Source organism: Panthera onca, chromosome B3, assembly GCF_046562875.1.
Source record: "Panthera onca isolate mPanOnc1 chromosome B3, mPanOnc1 haplotype 2, whole genome shotgun sequence".
Taxonomy (NCBI): Eukaryota; Metazoa; Chordata; class Mammalia; order Carnivora; family Felidae; genus Panthera; species Panthera onca.
In genome coordinates, this window is record NC_138344.1 from 112,786,097 (window position 1) to 112,806,475 (window position 20,379).

The 20,379-nt window shown below is 50.4% G+C and overlaps 1 protein-coding gene across 7 annotated transcripts in view; it reads left to right on the top strand.

Moving 5' to 3' along the window:
- PLEKHH1 (pleckstrin homology, MyTH4 and FERM domain containing H1) overlaps window positions 1–20,379 on the top strand; it is a 53,376-nt gene that overhangs the window by 20,805 nt on the left and 12,192 nt on the right. For 3 of the 7 annotated variants that reach the window (XM_060620085.3, XM_060620086.3, XM_060620089.3), the window contains exons 3-17: window positions 1,776–1,838; window positions 2,716–2,865; window positions 5,881–5,964; window positions 7,978–8,059; window positions 8,194–8,954; window positions 12,185–12,263; window positions 12,915–13,006; window positions 14,638–14,788; window positions 15,003–15,148; window positions 16,102–16,212; window positions 17,143–17,229; window positions 17,565–17,726; window positions 18,679–18,759; window positions 19,096–19,278; window positions 19,678–19,786. In XM_060620085.3, coding sequence (XP_060476068.3) covers window positions 1,776–1,838; window positions 2,716–2,865; window positions 5,881–5,964; window positions 7,978–8,059; window positions 8,194–8,954; window positions 12,185–12,263; window positions 12,915–13,006; window positions 14,638–14,788; window positions 15,003–15,148; window positions 16,102–16,212; window positions 17,143–17,229; window positions 17,565–17,726; window positions 18,679–18,759; window positions 19,096–19,278; window positions 19,678–19,786 — 2,341 coding nt within the window. The remainder of the gene's footprint in view (window positions 1–1,775; window positions 1,839–2,715; window positions 2,866–5,880; window positions 5,965–7,977; window positions 8,060–8,193; window positions 8,955–12,184; window positions 12,264–12,914; window positions 13,007–14,637; window positions 14,789–15,002; window positions 15,149–16,101; window positions 16,213–17,142; window positions 17,230–17,564; window positions 17,727–18,678; window positions 18,760–19,095; window positions 19,279–19,677; window positions 19,787–20,379) is intronic. The other 4 variants (XM_060620088.3, XM_060620090.3, XM_060620092.3 and 1 more) reach the window with 3 other exon arrangements.

The window sequence follows — 20,379 nt, forward strand, 5'->3', positions numbered from 1 at the left end:
TGAGCACATGAATGCCTATCAGAGGTGGTCCTGTCCATTGGAAGTCCAAGGGGCATTTTTGTCCCATGGGTTGTAAATCTTGAGTTGTACTTGGGATACTCAGATCCTTTCTGAAAGCATCTCTATCACCCCAATCTCAAGAAAAAGGAAAAAATGGGTAAGGAAAGGCTGCCCTGTGAAAAGAGATGCCCCAGGTTCTCAAACATAAACCACTGCCAGGGAACTTTCCTTTCACTGCCCAGCACCAACCGGGGGGGGGGGCGGGGGGCTCCTTCTCTTCCATCCTTTAATCAAGAATGGAAGGCAGGGGCGCCTGGGTGGCTCAGTCGGTTAAGCCTCCGACTTCAGCTCAGGTCACGATCTCATGGTCCGTGAGTTCCAGCCCCGCATCGGGCTCTGGGCTGATGGCTCAGAGCCTGGAGCCTGCTTCCTATTCTGTGTTTCCCTCTCTCTCTGCCCCTCCCCTGTTCATGCTCTGTCTCTCTCTGTCTCAAAAATAAATAAATGTTAAAAAAAAAAAAAATTAAAAAAAAAAAAAAAGAATGGAAGGCAGAATTTCTCTTGAGCAGACAAGAGATTGGGAAAGAGAGAAGGGATTAATTGCTCAGTTTGCTGGTAAATATCAAGCCAGGGTCAAGGCCAAAGAGAGAAGGTTGAGTAGCTGGAGAAAAGGCTAGATCTGCAGAGATGAGGTGGGCAAGGGCTGGCCTGGAGCTTGGAAGATGAGGTCTGTACAGCCTTCCGGAGGATAGGGCTGGTCTGTTAAGTCTCTAGTGTATGTTTAATGCATACATGTTGCCTGAGGGCAAGGCAGGGTGGGGAAGGAAGCAGGTGACTTTATTGGGCCACAGCACATGGCAGCAGGTGGCTCCTGATAGGGTGAGTCGGATGTGTGACGCTTCTGCAGAGCCTTTGTGTGATGGTGTACATGGTCCAGTGCATGGCGGAGCCCTGACCAAGGAAGGATGGGAGCTGAATTCCAGCCCATGCTCCACTTACCATGAGCTTGTGAAGCTGCAGAGATGATGTGGGCTTGTTAGCATCTCCTTAGCCTTCAGCTTACAGCTGGTCCCTGATGAGCCTACATATGGAGGTCCTTTCGCTTGGGCCAGTTGGCATAAGATTCCAGAATTGCTGAGGTCCTCGGACTTGAATGGCATGCCTCTACTGGTAGTAAGGTGGAATTTTTTTAAATGTGTCTTGAGTTTCTCTGTTTAAGATTAAAGAAGTCAAATAAGGTGATACCTATAAATGCCATTTATAGTCCAAGGTGTCCTTGATAAGGGATAAATATTTTTCCCCAGCCAGTGAGCTATCCTTGGCTGGAAAGGAACATTCTCTTACTGCTGACATGGTGGGGTCTCACGTGGGAGCACGTTCCATGCCAGGCATGTGGCGAGCCGGTACTGCCTGGGACTTGGCGCTGAGGAGACTGAGGGCTGAGGGCAGCACTGCTTCCTGAAGAACGATGGTGGGACATGGCTGCCCCATGTAGGTACCCCACACACAGGAGAAAGAACTAGGCTTTTACTCGTTCAGCAGAGAGGACAGCAGCTCTAAGCTCTTTACCTGCCTCATAAATTCAGGATAAGGGAGCAGAGGGTTGCCATGAAAATCTTTGTCTTGATACCCTTGAGCCACTTAAATTGAGATGAACAATTTAAGCTCAATTTAAGCCTGTGTGGAGTGTCCACACAATTTACTCACGTTGCCCTGATGCCATGGTTGGAGTAGAGACACCCACCTACATTAGTCCTTCCTCTCTGGTTGAGCAGATGCAGGAGCTGGAGCAGAGGCTGCTGGAGGCAGAGCAGAGAGCAGAGAATGCGGAGACCCAGGTAACCGGGGCAGGGGATTGGTGGGACTGTGCAGCAGAAATGGCCGTTGGCCTTTCCTGATCCTTTTCATGGACACACACAGACATACTCATCACCCTGACAAGCTCCTTATGGGGACAAGGAAAACCAGCAGTCATGTGATAGTTCTGAACAAATTAAGGTTCATGGAGCTCTCTTTGGGCATGAAGGAGTCTTTGGGTAAGGGTTAGTGCATGAGTGGGTGGCTGGATTAGTCCACACAGGCCACGTTATGCTGAGGTAACAGGTCTGACATCTTAGCAGCTTCTCACATTTATTTCTTAGTCATGGTATCTCTCCATTGTGGGTTAGCTGGGGATTCTGCCTCCCATAGGGACTTGGGGGTTGAGGCTGCTGGAGCTCTCTCCAGCTTCCACCTGGACCCTCTGAAACATGCAGCCTCCTTGGTTGCCATGGCAGGAAGAGAACTCTTAAATACTTCAGCCTAAAAATGCTGAGTCACTCCATTCAGACCCACTGGCGGGAGTGAATTCCATGGCCATCTGACTATAAGAGGTCTGGGAAATATTGAAAGCACAGGGCCATTCAGTGAACAGCAAATATCTCTGCCACAGTGAGATTTAAGCAGTTTCTCTCTGGGCTGTTTGTCCTGCCCAGCTTGTCCCTGTTGGGGTCCCCAGAGTTAGATGGCCTGATACCCAGCCATTTCTTTTTTGTCAATTCCTTAGTTTGCCCAGATGAGGCTTAATAAATGGTTATTGACTTAATTGGCCCCAACTGCTCTGGGTGAGGGCTCTGCCTGTGAATCATGGGCTGGGGTGTCAGGAAGTATCCCAGGGCATGTGAGCAGCTATTTCACACACACATCCCAACCCTGTGTGATGATGGTACTTTTAAGGTGGGTGTGATGGAGGAAAAGGTGAAACTGTCCAATCTGAAGAATGTGGACTCAGCCGGCAGCCTGCACCGGAAGTACCAGGAATTGCTGAAAGCCATGCAGAGCAAAGATGAGCTTATCAGCCAGCTGGAGGCACAGCTGGAGAAGCAGGTAAGTGCTGACTGCAGAGCGGCACCAATGCCCTCTGCAGCATCCATTGCCATTGGCCACACCTTCATGAACAGACCCCCTCTGCTTGAGCCCTCCGTTGGTGGGGAGCTCACTCCCTCCTGAGACTGTTCTTTCGCATGGAGATTTAACTATTAGAAGGTACATTGGGAGCCAGGCAGGGGAAAGAACCTTGGAGGCAAATTGATCTGGGTTTGGATCCCCTCGCTAGCACCTGCTGCTCTCTGTGGGCAAATAAGTCATTGATTCACATTTTACACATCTGTAAGGTGGGGGTTATAATACGCCATAGGGCTGTCCAGAGAGTGAACTCAGGTATCAGACATGAAGTTGGTGTTTGGTAAGGAGAGCCTGTCTTTCTCCACCCTGGCCTTGACATGACACCTGTGGTTATCAGAGCAGCTCACAGCTGGGCAGTCAGCATTGGTCACCTGGTTGGCCAAAGTTTCTCACTGAACTTGAGCAGGCAGAGGCCAAAGTTGCTGCCTCCTCTGAGGCAGGCAAGGCCTCTTGTCTTGAGCACATGGGTGCCCAGGAGAGGCCACTGCCCAGCATTCCAGCCACAGTTAGCCCCTTTGCTCCAGAAAGGGTATCTGAGAAACATCAGTCCGCCAATTCCCTGTATCTAGCCAGCTCCCCTTTACAGTTCAGTTAACTTCATCCAATGCTGTGCCTTCCTTCTGTCCTTGGCCTTACCTACTGGTTATCCCCTGGTGCCAGAGTGCCATTATTTCCAACAAACACCCTTACAGTGTGACCAGATGACTTTTAATTTTCCACATGAGTATTCTTCCATGAAGGTCCCAGCTAGTCCCAGAAGTATTTTCCCACCATCACAGGCAAATTTGTAATCATTCATCAGCATTCACTGAACATACCCATTGTGCGATGTGCCTTTGTATGTTCTGGGGCACCCCAGCATGTGTTCCTGAAAAATCATGGAAAAATAGAATGTGGACACATGCAATCTTTAGCCAGTCATTCATTGACTTTAAAGATACCTTACCTCCTTTTTTGAGTGGTTCACAGAAGTGGCATCATCTGGGGATTAGTGGGCAAAATGATTCCTGCTGAAGCTTAGATCAGAAAAAAATCATTTTACAATAATAAAAGGTCAGAATAGAAAGAATGCTGTTCTACAAGTCCGTAGACCTGGGTTTAGTTCTGTCTGTGCTGCCCAAACTGACAAAGGCAAGTCACTTCACCCTCTGGGCCTCAGTTGCTGCAGCGCTATAAAGAGGGTATCAAACTAGGTCAGGGGTTGGCAGACTAGTCCTTTAAAGGGCCAGATAGTAAGTACTCTCTGGTCTCTGTTGCAACTCTTCAGCTCTACTGTTGTATCACGAAAGTAGAGAATTCGTAAATGAATAGGCACAGCTGTGTTCCAGTACGGTATTTATAAAAATAGGCAGGGCAGGGGGAGTGGACCAGGTGGAGGCCTGGACTGTGGCCAGTTTGCAAACCTCTTAAACTGGATAACCTTAAGGTCCTTCCAGTGTTCATTGTGAATGTTTCCTGTGTATCAAAGGACAGCATTCCATTTTCATTTTGATTTTTTATGCAAGCCCTAACACTTAGGTTATTAACCAGTTTAGAGTTTTTTTTTGTTTTTGTTGCTTAAATAATATTGCAACTAATGATTCCTAAGCTGTGGGTTTGTTAAGTCAGCAGTGTATACATTTAAAACTTAACAGGGGCGCCTGGGTGGTTCAGTCAGTTAAACGTCTGATTTCAGCTTAGGTCATGATGTCGCAGTTCTTGAGTTCGAGCCCTGCATCGAGCTCTGTGCTGATAGCTTGGAGCCTGGAGCCTGCTTTGGATTCTGTGTCTCCCTTTTTCTCTGCTCCTCCTCTACTCATGCTCTGTCTCTCTCTCTCTCTCTCTCTCTCTCTCTCTCTCTCTCTCTTTCTCTCTCTCTCTCAAAAATAAACATTAAAAAAAATTTTAACTTGACAGATACTATCAAATTGCTGCCCCAGAAGACCTTGCCAATTTGTATAAGAAGGATTGTTTTCCAACATCCTTGACAATATAGGATATATCAGACTTTTAAATTGTGTTAGTCTGATAGAGGAAAATGTTGTCTTTTATGTGCATTTTTAAAATTATAATTGAGGTTGAACAGCCTTTCATGGTTTTCTTTCCCTTTATTTCTCTTTCTGTTGACTTCCTGTTAATATTCTTTTTGCGTGTATTTATTTGTTTGTTCATTTCAAGTTAGCCCTCTGTATGTAAGTCATTTGTGTTGTAAATCATCCCTCAATTGGTCTTTTGATTTTGTTTAAGGAAACTTTTTTTTTTGTCATGTAGTAATTTACAGTGATAGTATAGACTTTATTAGTCTTTTTCTTCATGTTTTTTGGGGTATGTATCATGCCTAGGAAGCCTTTTCACACTTTAAGAATATTTTTAGGGGCGCCTGGGTGGCTCATTCAGTTAAGCATCCAACTTTGGCTCAGGTCATGATCTCGCAGTTCGTGAGTTCGAGCCCTGCATCGGGCTCCGCGCTGACAGTGCGGAGCCTGCTTGGGATTCTCTCTCTCCCTCTCTCTCTGCCCCTTATCCACTTGCACTCTCGCCCTCTCTCTTTCTCTCTCAAAATGAATAAACTTTAAAAAAAAAAAAAAAAAAGAGGGATGCCTGGGTGGCTCAGTCAGTTGAGCGTCCGACTTCAGCTCAGGTCACGATCTCGCGGTCTGTGAGTTCGAGCCCCGCGTCAGGCTCTGGGCTGATGGCTCAGAGCCTGGAGCCTGCTTCCGATTCTGTGTCTCCCTCTCTCTCTGCCCCTCCCCCGTTCATGCTCTGTCTCTCTCTGTCTCAAAAATAAATAAATGTTAAAAAAAAGAGTATTTTTAAAATTCGTAAATGGATTTATTGTTTTTCCATCAGATCACCCCCCTCTAATTGCTTGATATTCCTTCTTGGGGCTTCCCACCTCCAGTTGTTCACTAAACCGGTGGCTGCTATGACTAATGAAAGGCCCTCTGTTTCTTGCAGAAGCAAATGAGAGCTGAAGAAGCAAAAGTTGTCCAAGAAAAAGCTGCAAAGATCAAAGAATGGGTGACCCTGAAGTTAGCAGAGGTTAGTTGAAAACTCATCTCGGGAAGCCTGGAATGCACATGCAACGCGAGTGGGGTCCCTCCATCCCAGCATTTTTCTGCCTCCTGTTTGTGGGGCCTTGACTGACCTCCGTTGTGTTAACCATGTCTCCTCCATTTAGCTTAAACCCTGAGACTTGGCATTTTCACCTTTCCCTTCCTCCTGTGGTGCTTGGGCTTCCCTAGAGCTCGTGATTAGCTTTGTGTTTGGGGAGGAGTGAGTCTCACTTCTGAGGTGTCATGCCATTTTCTTCCTGAAAGCACACACACCCTTACGTCTACCCTCCCCACTTCCTCCTCTGTCCTTTCCATTCTTTTCAAGTGGTTTTTGTGGTGGTGGTAAAATATACATAAAATTTACCATTTTCACCATTTTTAGTGTACAATTTAGTGGCATTAAGTACATTCACAATGCTGTGCAACCATTACCACTGTCTATTTCCAAAACTCTCATTACTCCTAAATAGCACCTGTGTATCCATTAGACCCTAGGTCCTCTATTCTCTCATCCCCCAGTCCCTGACCACCCCAGTGCCTTTTTTTTTTTAATTTTTTTTAATGTTTGTTTATTTTTGAGAGAGAGAGATAGAGCATGAGCAGGGGAAGGGCAGAGAGACAGAGAGAGAGAGAGAGAATCTGAAGCAGGGTCCAGGCTCTGAGCTGTCAGCACAGAGCCCGACACAGGGCTCAAACTCATGAACTGTGAGATCATGACCTGAGCCGAAGTCAGATGCCCAACCAACTGAACCATCCAGGTGCCCCCTGATAGTCCCAGTCCTGCTTTTTCCACCTCTAGCCGTTCATTTCTGTAGTTCATCACTTGCTGCAGCTTAATTTAGGAAAACTTGGGGCTGGAAGCTACAGTGATACTCGCAACAGAAAATAAAAAGCAAAACAAAAGGGAAGGGATTTGAAGTTTGGAAGAGGACAAACATCAACTTTTCTTCCTCTGTCCTGACACAAGTGATTCATACGTGCAGGAGGTATTGGCTCTTTTTGCCTCCTGTGTCCTGCTGTGGATGCACATCTCAGGTCACCTGCTAGACTACAAGTGCTTGGGAACAGAACTGATACCTGGTTTGCCTCCATGTTTGCTAAAAGGTGCTCCAAAAAGTGGGTTGGGTTTTATTCAGAAGAACATGTAGCAGCCATGAGATGGGTCTCATAGATAATAAGTTTAGTAAAAGAAGCCAGACCCAGGGGTGCCGGGTGGCTCAGTCGGTTAAGTGTCCAACTTTGGCTCAGGTCGTTATCTCACGGTTTGTGAATTCGAGCCCCGCGTCGGGCTCCGTGCTGACTGCTCGGAGCCTGGAGCCTGCTTCAGATTCTGTGTCTCCCTCTCTCTCTGGCCCTCCCCCGCTCACACTCTGTCTCTCTCTCTCTCTTTCAAAAATAAAATAAATATTTAAAAAAAATTTAAAAAAGCCAGACCCAGAAGCACATACTGTGTAATTCCATTTAGACAAAAATGGGCGCCACTAAGCCAATGTGTGGAGGGTGCATACTTCAATGATGAAACCCGGAAAGCAAGGAAGTGAGTCTCATATACCTAGAAGAGTGGTTGCCTTTGTAGGAAGGGAGAAACACATGGCCAGGAAGGGGCAATTTGTTGTTGACAGTGCTGGCAGATTCCTGTTTCTTGACCTGTGTGGTGATCACATGAGTAGTCACTTCACAGTCATTTGTTAAGCTGTTCATTGATGTGATATGTAGTTTTCTGTGTATTACATTTCACATTTTTTTTTTTAAAGAGGTTAAAATATCTAGAAAAGGTGCAGGGGCTGCCAAATAGACTTCGGTCTCAACCCAAACTGGTTAGCACAGAGGAAGGGGGTAGGTCAGGGCTCCCTGGGAGGGTCAGCCCTGGATTACTGGGGCACCAAGTGTTCTTTTTTCAAAGATTTGATCTTAAAAAAGGATTTTTAATCTTATTTTGAATTCTATGCCTGAACCTGTAGGTTGAGTATTCTAAATCTTTATTTTTCTTTTTGGGCAGCTTGAGATGGAGAATCAGCACCTGAGGAGCAGTAATCAGCAGTTGGTAGAGCAGGTGGAAGCCCTTCAAGATGCTCTGGAAGGTCAGTAGGCCGGGCTTTGTGTGTGTATGTGAGTGTGTGTATGTGAGTGCGTGCATGTGCGCACGTGTGTGTGTTAGGGCGTGGGCCGAACCCGAGGGAGCTCTCAATATGCCTGTTTTTCACCCCAACCACAGCTCTTCAGATGGCACCTTCGGGAAAGCTGTTGGTGGCCCCCCAGGAAACCCCAGAGCAGGATTCTGGCTCTTCAGGGCCAGGGACCCAGCCAACAGGGCAGGACCGTGGTCCTCAGGCCCAGGGTGCCCTGAAGGCAGCTATGCCTGCACCTTCTACAGGTGCTCTGCAGAGCAAGGACTGTGTTCCTAAAGCAGGAATTTCTTTGGAGGATTCGAGTTCCATCATGGTCCATCCTGGAGAAATATCAGAGGCCAAGACCTTTCCACCTCGTCTGGGAAGAGAGGGCTCTCCCCGCCGGCTGTGTGTGAAGTCTCGCACCCACAGACATGGTTCAGCTTCCTGGGGTGAGGGCCTGGTCGTTGCTCAGGGTGGGACACTCCCTGGGACAAAGAACTCTGCCAGGGAAGGTGGTCCGGGCTGCAGCCTGACTCTCCCGAAGGTGCGGGCCCCCAGCAACCCCCGGGACAGCATCCAGCTGGTCAAGCGACACCACAGCCAGCCCCAGGTGGGCCCTGGGCCCTTCAACCACGTGGTGAGCATTGAGGTTGGGACCCTCTCAGCCCTCCACCCCTCCAGCCTTCCTGAGGTGGAGGCCCGAGTTGAGCTCCGGGAGGAACCAGAAAACATGGAGATGGAGGAGCAACCCCCAGCCGGGAAGAAGGAGGAAAGAAAGAGCCCGAAGGCCCCCAGAGCTGAGCCGGAGGAAGTGGATTTGGGCAACAAACCTCCCACGCCCCCTCTGCACCGGTTTCCATCCTGGGTAAGAGGCACAACCTGGGAGCTGGGCAGAGCGGCAGAGCTGCTCATGAAGCACAGCCTCATGCCTTCACGCCAAGTGTGAGATGAGGCTCTCATCCTCACGGCCAACTGGCAGGGGGTGGGGCCAGGAGTGACTGGATGGTGGCTGGCTGTCATTTAGGAGCCTGTGCCACGCACCAAACCGGGCGCTTTGTGCACATTTTCTCATTTAATCTCCGCGACCCTTTGAGGTGGTGCAGTGCCGTGGTGAAGAGCACAGGTGCCAGAATCAAACCACTAGGGTGGAAGTGCTAACCGCGTCACCTGAGCTAGTTACTAAACCTGTGCGCCTCGGTTTCCCTATCTGTCACGGGGGGATAATAGTACTTCCCTTACCAGGCTGTGGTGAGGGTTGAATGTGCTAGCAGGTGCCTGCGGTGGTGGTTCACAGTAAGTGTTGGCCGTGATTGTTATTTCCGAGCCTTAGCTTCCTTACTTGTAACACTGGATAAGAGAAGGTGATGTCTGGGGGCATTGCCTCAGAATCGATGATCCGGCGTGGGGAACACCGAGGAGACAAGACCAGCCGTGCATTAATCTTTACAGAGCTGGGTGATGGCTACATGAGGTCATTCTTTATTCTCTTCATTCCACTTTTGTGTCTGTTTGGCATTTTCCACGATAAACAGTTAAAATAAAAATGGGGGGCGGTGGGTGGACATGAATGAGGTTGTATAGGGAGTGTGGAGGATGAGATGAGATACTGGGTGTGGAGTGTGTAGCTCAGGGCCCAGCACGTGTGCAGGACCCTGTGTGAGGAGTCAGGTGCTGTTCCTCTTACAGATGGGAAACTGCTGTCCCCACAGACTTAGTTACTTGCCCAAGGTCATATAGCAGTCAGTGAGGAGCCAGGCTTTGAATGTGGGCCCCGCTGCCTCCAGAGCCCAGCTCTCACCTTCCAGCTGTACTGCCTTTTAGGGGACATCACAGTGCAGATGTCAGCTTCTTACTCATGCTTGGATCCCTGGATGCGTGTGAGGCAGGTGGTAGGAGACGTCTGAGTGTCAGGCTCCTGGCAGCACAGGGAGCAGGGTACGGGGGTGGCGGTTGGGTACTTCAGGGCGATAGCACCTTACACCACTGTTCGGAGAAACGCCTTTTCAGCAGCATCTTCCGGGGTCTCCTTTTGAAATGCTGGTGGTCCGGGGAGCCTCAGCACCCCAGGCATATGGGTCACATCCTTAGCAATGCTTGCTGGCCAGCACTGATCACTGCAAGGGGGCCTGATGGCTGCAGACACAGCCATGCCTGGGAGTGGGGCCTCTGGGGAGGGCTAGGACAGTCTTCAGGCCATATGCTGCTGACCTGTCCCTGAAGCTCCAGGATCATGGGAACATCACACAAGGCACCTCCCCAAGAGGAAGGGTGAGGTAGAGGGTGAGGTGAGGTAGTGGGCAGAGAAGGAGCAAAGGGGTGGGCAGGGTAACAGTGGAGAGGATGTTGGAAAGGAGGGCAGGGCCAGGCCAGGCTGGACCACCGCAGACCGTCCCTCCTCTTTTTCATTATTGTCTGGTAACTACAAATGCGCTAGAATCCAAAAGCAGAGGCAGGCAGTGAGGGAGCGTTCCGGCAAGGGATGCGACAAGAGGGCTTAGCAGGTGTTACCAGAAAAACATGCTGCTCACTTTTGCCATTTTTGCCAAAATATAGCCGTCCACCATGATGGCTCAGAGCAGTTCTTGTGTTCTGCCTATACAGGTTAAGAGGGTGTTGGGGGGAGGAGGAGAGCGACACAAGAGGAAAAGGGAGTGAATATAAGATGCTCTGGACAACATTTTCCCCATGTGAACATCAGGGAAGCTCTGGGGATGAAGGTTTGAAGGGGTATCAGGTGTTCCCACAGGCCCTCCCTGCTCTCAGCTGGGTCCTGGGGACCCAGCAGTTGGCCATACCAGCCTACAGAGGAGCTGTCTCCTGTTCACAGCCCTCATTGTAACTTGCTCCCAAGAAACACAAGATAGGTGCCTACCCTCTCTTCTCAGGTGGGACCACCTGGGCAGTGACCATCTGAGAGGAAATCAAGACTAGAAATTGGAAATTGAGAGGGCATTTCTCAGGGGAAGGAGGCAAATATACTGATTCACCAATTCAAGCGTGCAGAGCCATTTTTCTGTTGATTCTCAAAACAACCTTGTGAGTTAGGCAGTCAGTCGATAACTTTTGTGAAACACTCCCAAGTCTGTTTTACCCAAATCCCTCAAGCTTTGCTTACATTCTGTCTGTGAAGTTAAAGGAATTCCGTGACCAGGACTGGCAGGACCAGTCTCCCCTCAGGGGAGGTCCCACCCAGCGCTCTCTCCCTCACGTGCCCCAGAGCTGCTGCTCCTCTCTGGGGGACATCCCACTAGCACCTCATGGCCCTTCCAGCCCCAGTCCCCAGCCCTGCTGCCTCCCTGAGCCAGCCAGGCCCACCTTCCCTAGTCCTTGTGACTTTCCTGTCACCTGAGAAGGTCTTTGTTTCTCTTTGCCTTGAGTGGAGAAAAGAGATCTGGAAAAGCACAGGCAGAGCCTCTGGGTTGTTTGATCAAAACCGTTAGGAAAGCTCCCTAGGCCTGTGGGCCTCTTTCAGACCCAGGAACGCCAAGGGGTAAAGGAGAACTTGAAGGTGAGGGTTCTCGTCGATGTGTCTTCTACAGCGGGATTCAGGGTCCAGGTGAGCTTAGACAAGCTTTGCAGGTTGGGCCTAACCATGAATGTAACGTTGTTAGTGTTGGAAAAAATTGTGTCCTAGCTTCCAAACAACTGGCTTACAAAAGGGCATGCCTTTGCCATGGGGCTCTGACTTCCTCATTATCAACACTCCAGCTTCCAGGGGTGAGAGCCAGAGACCCAAGACCTCTAAAATGGGTAAGATGCAGAGAAACAGGTCACTGACCCTCTCCTCTTGAACTTCTTGTGTGGAGACAAGAGAAGAACTGAGTGTCTGTTGGACGCTGATTATATTCCAGGTGTTAGATGTTTCCATTAATGATTTTATTTGATTTTTGTAACAGCCTGACAGGTGAGTATTATCTCCACTTCAGAGCTGAGGAAAAGGAAGCTCAACTATAACTTGCCTAGGATTACCCCAGCTGTAATTGGCCAAACGTGGCTGTGGACCTAGGTCCACAGCCATCCTTTTACCTCCACACCCAGGAGGTGCTGGGCTGGGCACAGAGCTGGACTCTGACCCTCTGGGGTCTTCCATTCCAGGAGAGCCGGATCTACGCGGTGGCTATGGCTGGCATGCGGCTCTCAGACGCATCTCCCAGAACTATTGCCACCTGTTGCGGTGAGTCCCAAGTGAGCCCCAAATGGTAGACAGGGTGGGCATGCAGGGAGAAGACTCTGAGTAACACTCTGAGGGCCACCTGGTGCTCCATCCAGGCACCCCATTCCCTCCCCCAACAGGTGAGGTTCAGTGAAATCACAGCCAGGGCTAAGGGAAAGGAAGCTGTGCAGACAGGAGTTGCTCATTACATGCCGAGTGGGCATGGCCTTGAACACCAATTACAGAGCTGGAGGAGACGTTAGAGGCGGGGTCCTCCAACCCAGCCTCCCACCTGCACTGGCTTCCCCTCTGTAGCTCCCAGGACTGGGAGGGGGCGGGACATCTCCCCCGTGCCTTGATTTAGATGAGCCCCCTGAAGGAACCGCATCCCCCGCCTCTGGCTCCTGAGTCACTAGCCAGCCACTGAATCCCCACAGTGATGTGAGGGCTCCGTAGTCTCATGGTTGGTAACTCACCTTCACACGAGTGGGACTGAAGAAATTCTCAACCCCCATGCTGAGGATTGCCACCCTGCCTGTCGCCTGGAGTGCTCTTTCAAAGAACTCTCTCCATGGATCTCCTCCTCAGTCTGCCCAGGTCTCTGCTACCGCAGGCTCCTGAGTGAGTTATGGCATCTGAGTTAAACTCATCCTTCTTTTCCACCCCCTCCAGCTTCAAGCCCTCCTGCCCTTGCGTCCCCTGGGCCTTTCTCTGGCCTTGTCTACAAGAATGTCACCGTGCCTGTCTACACAGCCCTGAAGGGGGTAAGAAGCTGCTATCCGAGGAGGGGGTGTGCCATCCGGGAGGCCCCATTCATTCAGTGGGGCTCTAGGGTCAGGCTTCTGCACACACGTGACTCTGGGCAGGGAGCTCAGCACCCATATATATGTAATTTTATTATTATTTATTAGATCTTAATTATAAAACTTGTATGTTTACAAAAACTTGAATCCATATGATCATGGGCAAAGTGGAAGGTTAAAGTGAGGCCTATGCCTGCTCCACCTCTCCTACCCATCTTTTCACACGTCTGTCCCGGGAGGACTTCTTCCAGAACTTCTCGTATGTGTTCAAACATATATTCCTATGTGTACATTCATAACATCTCTATATATTTTTCTTTGAGTATAGTTGGCACACAATATTACATTAATTTCATATCTATTTTTTTTAACAAAAATCAGGTTTAACTGCAACATAATGTTTTCATACACATTTTTGTCTCCTTTTGTTATTGGTTTTTGAGATCAAGATAGTAATACTTTGTAAAACTTTTTATAGAAGAATCAGAAAGCTGAGTCACCGGGGTGGCTCAGTTGGTTAAGCTTTCCACTTCGGCTCAGGTCATGATCTCATGGTTTGTGGGTTCAAGCCCCACATCGGGCTCTGTGCTGATAGCCTGGAGTCTGCTTCAGATTCTGTGTCTCCCTCTCTTTCTTCCCTCTCCCACTTGTGCTCTGTCTCTCTCAAAAATGAACATTAAAAAAAAAGAGAGAGAGAAAGCCAAAAGTGAAATCTTCTTTCACATTGCTTCTCCCTAATTCTTCACTCCAGAGGCAGCTATCATTAATGTTTATTCTGTGAGGCCTTCTGATGCATCTGCAAATATCTTCTGTGTCTGTGTCTCTGTCACACGCATGCTTGCACGCAGCGGGGATCATATTACACACGTCCTACCCTTTGCTTGTTCACACTCCCATCTTCCTGCTATACCTCCATGCACAGCTCTGCTTCCTCTTTTAGGGCTATCTGGTACCCCTTGGTGTAGATGCCCCATAGCCACCTTAACCTGTCCTCCACTGATTGACAGTTTAGGTCTTCTGTTTTTCTCTAAAATCAGTGTTGCAATGAACATCAATGTGCAGATATATCTCCGTGCACTTACATATAATGTATATGTACTTCCATAGGACAGAATTTTAGAGGTGAAATTTATGGGCAAATGATACGCATATTTTAAATTTTGGCAGGTTGTACCAAATTACCTTCTGAGAGGTTCTATCACACTACGGAATATCTTTTCCCCCACACTTTCACCAACATTGAAATGGTCTTTTTAAATGTTTGCCCACTGAGATGGCCTCTTGTTTCCTTATCCCCACACGTTTTTAAAGCTCCTGTCTCACACTTGGCCCATGGAGTGGCATTCTGGACCCCTAGTGGTGGGAGCAAGGGTCACACTGCCAGGTGTTCAGCCTAGATGGGGCAGCTCCTTTGGGGACCACAGAGGCTGGTGTGGGGGCGCCGAAGGCCCAGGGGAAGCATGGAGGTGAGGAGAGTAAGGTCAGAGCTGTGCTGGCCACGCCCTGGGCACATGGAGCCAGAGTACAAGTGCCCATGGGAAGGGGCTTGTTTTGCAAGGGGAGCTGCAGTGGGGGAGGGGCCTGTCTTGCAGAGAGCCACGCAGATCAGCACTGTACCCTTTGTGGACGAGTCCTCTGGGTCTGACGATGACTGCAGCTCTCAGGCGAGTTTCCGAACTTCGGTCCCCTGCTCTGAGTCCAGGAAGACCAGTGGACTGGGCAGCCCTCGGGCCATCAAGAGAGGTACAGAGTGGGGAACAGGAAGGTGCGGGGTATAGCAAGCAGACCCTGACCTCCTCCCCTGAGTGGGCGTATCCGGGAGTCCCTGCTTGATCTCTGCCCATGACCCTGAACTCCAGACTCAAAGGTCCTGGGTCGGTGAGGAAGGCTCTGCAGCTCCTGGACTGTGGAAGCTGGGAGAGGTTTGGGATCCAGGCCTTGACGACTCCTTCTTCAGCAGGCGTCTCCATGTCCTCGCTGAGCTCTGAGGGAGACTACGCCATCCCCCCAGATGCCTGCTCGCTGGACAGTGACTACTCAGAGCCTGAGCACAAACTACAGCGCACCTCGTCCTACTCCACCGAGGGGCTGGGCCTGGGCGGGGTAAGCTGGGAGTGTGGCTGAGTCCGGGCAGGGTGGGAGCAGATCCCTGTGAGATGAAGGCTCCCAGGGGAATGTTGAGGGCTGGGGCAGAGGGCTGCAACAGATGTGAGGCCCCGAGGAGTGGGCCGGGCAGGGGGGGTGTGCAGCTATGAAATCAAGTACACACAGACCCTGTGAGGAAGGAGAAGGAGCCTGGTGAGCTCCTTAGCAAACCAGGGCTGGCCAGTGGGAAAGCACACTGTGGCTCACTGAGTTACTTCGTTTTAACCCCATGCTGGCCCTGGAACGCTGAGAGCTGAGTTCTTACAGTGTGCCAGGCACCATGCTCAGTGCTCTTCGTGCCTGGTCTCGTGTGTCCTCACCATCCTCTCAGAGCTGTTAACCCCATTTTACAGATAAGAAGACTGAGGCCCAGAGCTGTGCCACAGACCCACATCACTCACTCCCCAGCGCTTGTCCCACACCACCATGCCACTGTGTCTTCATCTCCCCTCTGCCCCAGCCTGGCTGATGTGCCCCTTGTTCCCCAAACCTCGCTCTCCCTTCCTGCTGCCTGCAATAGCCTTTTCCTCCTCTTAGCTTGTCTTTGAAGGAAAGCTGACTTTTCCTTCTGGGGCCAGTCCAGATTTGGCTCTTCCCAAAGCCCTTCCTGGCCATTCTCTCCCTCATGCAGCCCCTGGTCTGCCACCTTCTCACAGTCAGGTGTTGTCTTCCCCAGCCAGCAGGACCCTTCCACAGCGGGACCACCTTTGCTTTAGGCTAGTTCTGTTTGAACCCTTAGCAGGGCATGGTACCCTGAAAATATATATAGTAGGTACTCAAGAATTGGTTTTTAATTGATGACAAAGCAGTGACTCAACTGGGCCATTTTGTCCTGTATGACATCTACAAACCCCAAGTGATTCCCTTTTTCTGTCTCCCCCTCTTCCCCCTATACCCTCCCACCCCCATAGGAGTCCCTGGAGAAGTCGGGCTACTTGCTAAAAATGGGGAGCCGGGTGAAGACATGGAAGAGGCGCTGGTTTGTCCTGAGACAGGGACAGATTATGTACTACAAGTCCCCGGTGAGACCCTCCTTCCCCAGAACAGTAGTCAAAAGGACCCCACCCCAAACTCAGAACTGTGATGGGCTGGAAGAGGGGTGGTATGGCCCACAGCCAGAGGGCTAGGTCTGGCAGGTGGGGAGAGGCGACCTGGCTGGGCACCCAAGGCTTTGAGCCTTACATGGGGCCATGAGGCTGGTTACTGGTTCTTGGAGTCAAATCAGGCACGGAACAAAGGCAGTTCTAGATGAGTTGGCTGGGTGATTCCTTCTTACTTCAGAAACTGATTTCTTCTAATGCCTGGTCCTGTAAAAGAAATTGTTCGCAGGCTGCCCTCACATCATCTGGGTTGTCCTAACAGAATGCATTACCTCCTCCACCTCCTTCCTGTACAGTTTGGAATTAGGAAGCCTTGGATGTTGGGCTCCAGTTTGACAGGACATCCCTGGGGAACCAACAGTAATGTTTTCAGGAAGGCAAAAGGACGGTGTCTCTTATGCAACTCCAGCTGATTGTCCGTGACTGTCTGAACACCATGTTGAGGATACTGGGCCTGTATCACTCAATGAGTAGTATGCTGTGACTGATGAGTAAGGTGTGCAGGCACACTGGGAAGGGTAATGGGGATATATTTGCCACTTATTTCCACACTTGGTTTAAAGGCTGTGATAGAATTTAAAGGTTCTATAGCTCTGTAATAACCTGGTGGCTTCTGACCCAGTTTTAAAGGCTCAATCTATGCTTTTTGAGGCCTGGGTTAGGATCCATGTCTCTAATCATTGCTCCATTTAGCTAGAACTGGGATCCAGAACAAGTTACCCATCATTCCACAGCCCAGGAAAGCTTAGGAATCACTTTCCCCTCTGCCTGTGGCCTGGAGTAAGATCTGAAAGGAGAATGATGTGCTCTGAGAAGACTCATATCATTTTCCTCCCCATTCCTGTCTTACAGAGTGATGTCATCCGGAAACCTCAAGGTCAAGTGGAACTGAATTCCCGATGCCAAATTGTTCGAGGGGAGGGTGCACAGACATTCCAGGTGGGCGTTGCTAGCAGCTAGGATTTTAGACACAAGAGGTGCTAAGTTTGGCTATGACTATGATAGAGACAAAGATGAGGCAAAATGAGCATGTGTGAAAGACATCACATCCACATTTGGATGTGATCCTAATTTGTGAGTACTGGGAAGGAAGAAGAGACAGAGTGAAGGTAAGAGAGACGGGGAGAAAACAATAAGGAAAAGAAGGGAGGGAGTCCCAAGGTGGGAAGAAGGAAGGCCCAGTGGTTTTAGGGATTTGTGCCACCTCGGAGCCAGGTCCCTGGCGTTCCATCCTCCTGTCTCCCTGCCGCTGGCCCCCACTCTGCCCTCCACAGCTTATCTCTGAGAAGAAAACCTATTACCTGACGGCTGACTCACCCAGCCTGCTGGAGGAGTGGATCCGAGTACTGCAGAGCCTGCTGAAGGTCCAGGCCGTTGGGCCTCTGGCCCTGCCGCAGGGTGGCATCAAGCCTACCGTGAAGGGCTGGCTGACTAAGGTATGGGAGGAGCTGGTGGGGTGGAACGTGGGCCCCGACAGCCAGGGGGCCAGGAGCCTGGGTCTTGCCCTCCTTACAGCTCCTGTCTGCAGGAGTTTGCTCACAGGGATCAGCTGGTTGGCCTCACAAAGTGTCGGTGAATGAAAACAGAGACCAGAGTTGTTAGCACAACAGTTATCATCAAGACAGGAGGGAAAGGAATGTCTTGTACCTATTTCAAGGTTATTAGGAGTTGCTGCCCACCCCTGCCTGCATCTACCGTGCCTCAGTATGAATGGTGGGAGGGAGTGATGTAGGCGAGGTAGGTGTGGCCCTTCAAAGACAGAACATCCCAGACCTGCCCTAAAGGTGTTTGAGGTAGGGCTTTTCTGGCTGTGAGAAGCAGAGTTCCTGTTAACCCCAAGAAAATGGAAGTTAACAAGGACGCACATTAACTAGATGAGAACGCCATCAGGAAGCAAAGCCCCTCGTATGAGCAAGCTCAGCAGTCTTGGCTCTGTCTCTGCGTCTGCTTCCCCTTTCATTCTGTGCTCCTGTCACTCTCCTCTGTCTGTTGTGCACTTGCTGTCCCCTAGTGATTTATGTTTTCCCAGGGGTGTTAGCATCCCATGCCTGCCCTGGGTGGCCTGGCCCTCCCTCTCAACATCCATAGAGCTGACTAGCAAGTTCTTCCTGTGTCCATATGCTTGGAACAGGACATCTGATTGGCCTGGTTAATCTTTTAACGGCATGTAGTGCAAGGGTGAGTGGGGTGTTACAGGGTACCCGCCACGGACCTGTGCTGTGAAAGGGCTGGTTCTGTTATTAGGGCGTCTGGGTGGCATCTCCACTAAGGACCTGAGTTGACCAAGGGTTTTGAGATCTGCCTCCCTGTGGCTTCTCTTTGCCAGTCCTGGATTTACTTCTGGGATTACCTGGTTCTCACAATGCTGTCTTAATTTCTGTCTTCTAGGTAAAACATGGCCACTCCAAGCTGGTCTGGTGTGCTCTTGTTGGGAGAACCTTCTACTACTATCGGAGCCATGAGGACAAGGTACTCCATGGCTTCCTGATAGCACCCACTCTCTGCTTTCTCCAGACCACATTCCTAATGCAAGGCCCCAGTTTTTCCCTCTATCCCATCTAATTCCACCACAAGCACGAAGCCAGCTGGTTGGATCCCTCTAGACTGAATGGCCCACAAATTCCACCTGTGGGGTCTATCTGTGCTTCACCAGGCAAGCCTCAGCCAGGGAGCTGTAGTTAACTCCCTCATCTGTGACCAGGCCACATCTATGATGCCCAGCCCAGCAGGGACTGAGGGTTCAGAAAGAAGACACTCCCCCATTCCCTGCTGGCTCTCCCATTCATGGAAGGCTCATGTTCGCAGCGACCCCTGGGCCATCTGCCTGTGCGGGATGCACGCATAGAGGAAGTAGATCGATCCTGTGACTCAGACGAAGACTATGAGGCTGGCGGAACCAGGCAGTTGCTTTCCTCCCACTGCACCCTGGTGATTCACCCCCGAGAGCACAGCCCTACCTATCTCCTCATTGGCACCAAGCATGAAAAGGTAAGGGAGGGGGCTGGGCCTCCATGGCCAAGCTTGGTCCTGTGATTCTTGTCTTCCCCTTTTCCTTTCTCAACCTCCCCAAATTCAAGTTTCTTTCCTTCTGGACATTTTGGCAACTAGTATTCATTCCCTGGTTGAACTATTCCTCATACTGAATTCACTGTCAGTGACCAGCATCTCTCCACTGGGGCCGTGAGATAGCACCTCAGGCGTAGAAACTTGGGTTCATGTTCACCTGATCCCAGGTCTTCCCTCTTAGAGACTGTTGGCCTTGACTTGTGTCAGCCAAACTAGCCTAACTTTACCCTGAGTTTGACCCTTTCAAGGAAGCTTCTCTGGAGCTCTTGCCTCCATTCTTCCCACTCCAGTCTCATCAGATGGCTTTCCATCCCCTTCCAGGACACGTGGCTTTACCACCTCACGGTGGCTGCAGGTGGCAGCAGTGCCCGGGTTGGCACTGCCTATGAGCAGCTCATTGGGAAACTGATGGATGGGGAGGGAGACCCAGGTAAGGCAACGGTGGCCGTCACTGCTTGGGTTGGAGGGTGGCGGCTGGGTAACGGTTGGTCGGAAACCCAAAGAAAGCATTTCTGTTAGCATTTATAGCAGCGTTTCTGAAGCTGTTGTAAAACCACCTAAGCCACAAAAGGGCATTCCCATCCACGTTCCAGAGCCCCTGTTTCTGGTGAGATTCTGAGGTGACCCCTCTCTATCTGGGGGAGTTTATTTGGGAAGCAGACTTTCCAGTGGGTCAGTGTTTTACATTGTTCACTGCAGCTTTGCTGGCCGGGCAGAGAGTTGAGGAAGGAAGGAAGCTGGTTAAAAGTTTGTTAATCAATGAATGAAGCCTAAACTGGGATTAGACTAACCTAAGCCTGGGGTGTCACAGGGTCTTTATTTTGCCACTGATTCTCAGGACCCTGAGGAACTAATGGCACACGCCGCACACCCCTTCACTGCTCCTTGTGTGTTCCCCGCTGACAGGCACTGTCCATCCATACCTGACACTGCAGGAAGGGGCCTCTCCCGCACACACATGCTTGCACGCAGATACGCACGGCCCCACACACTCACCCCCACTGCAGCCCCCCGAAGAAGGCA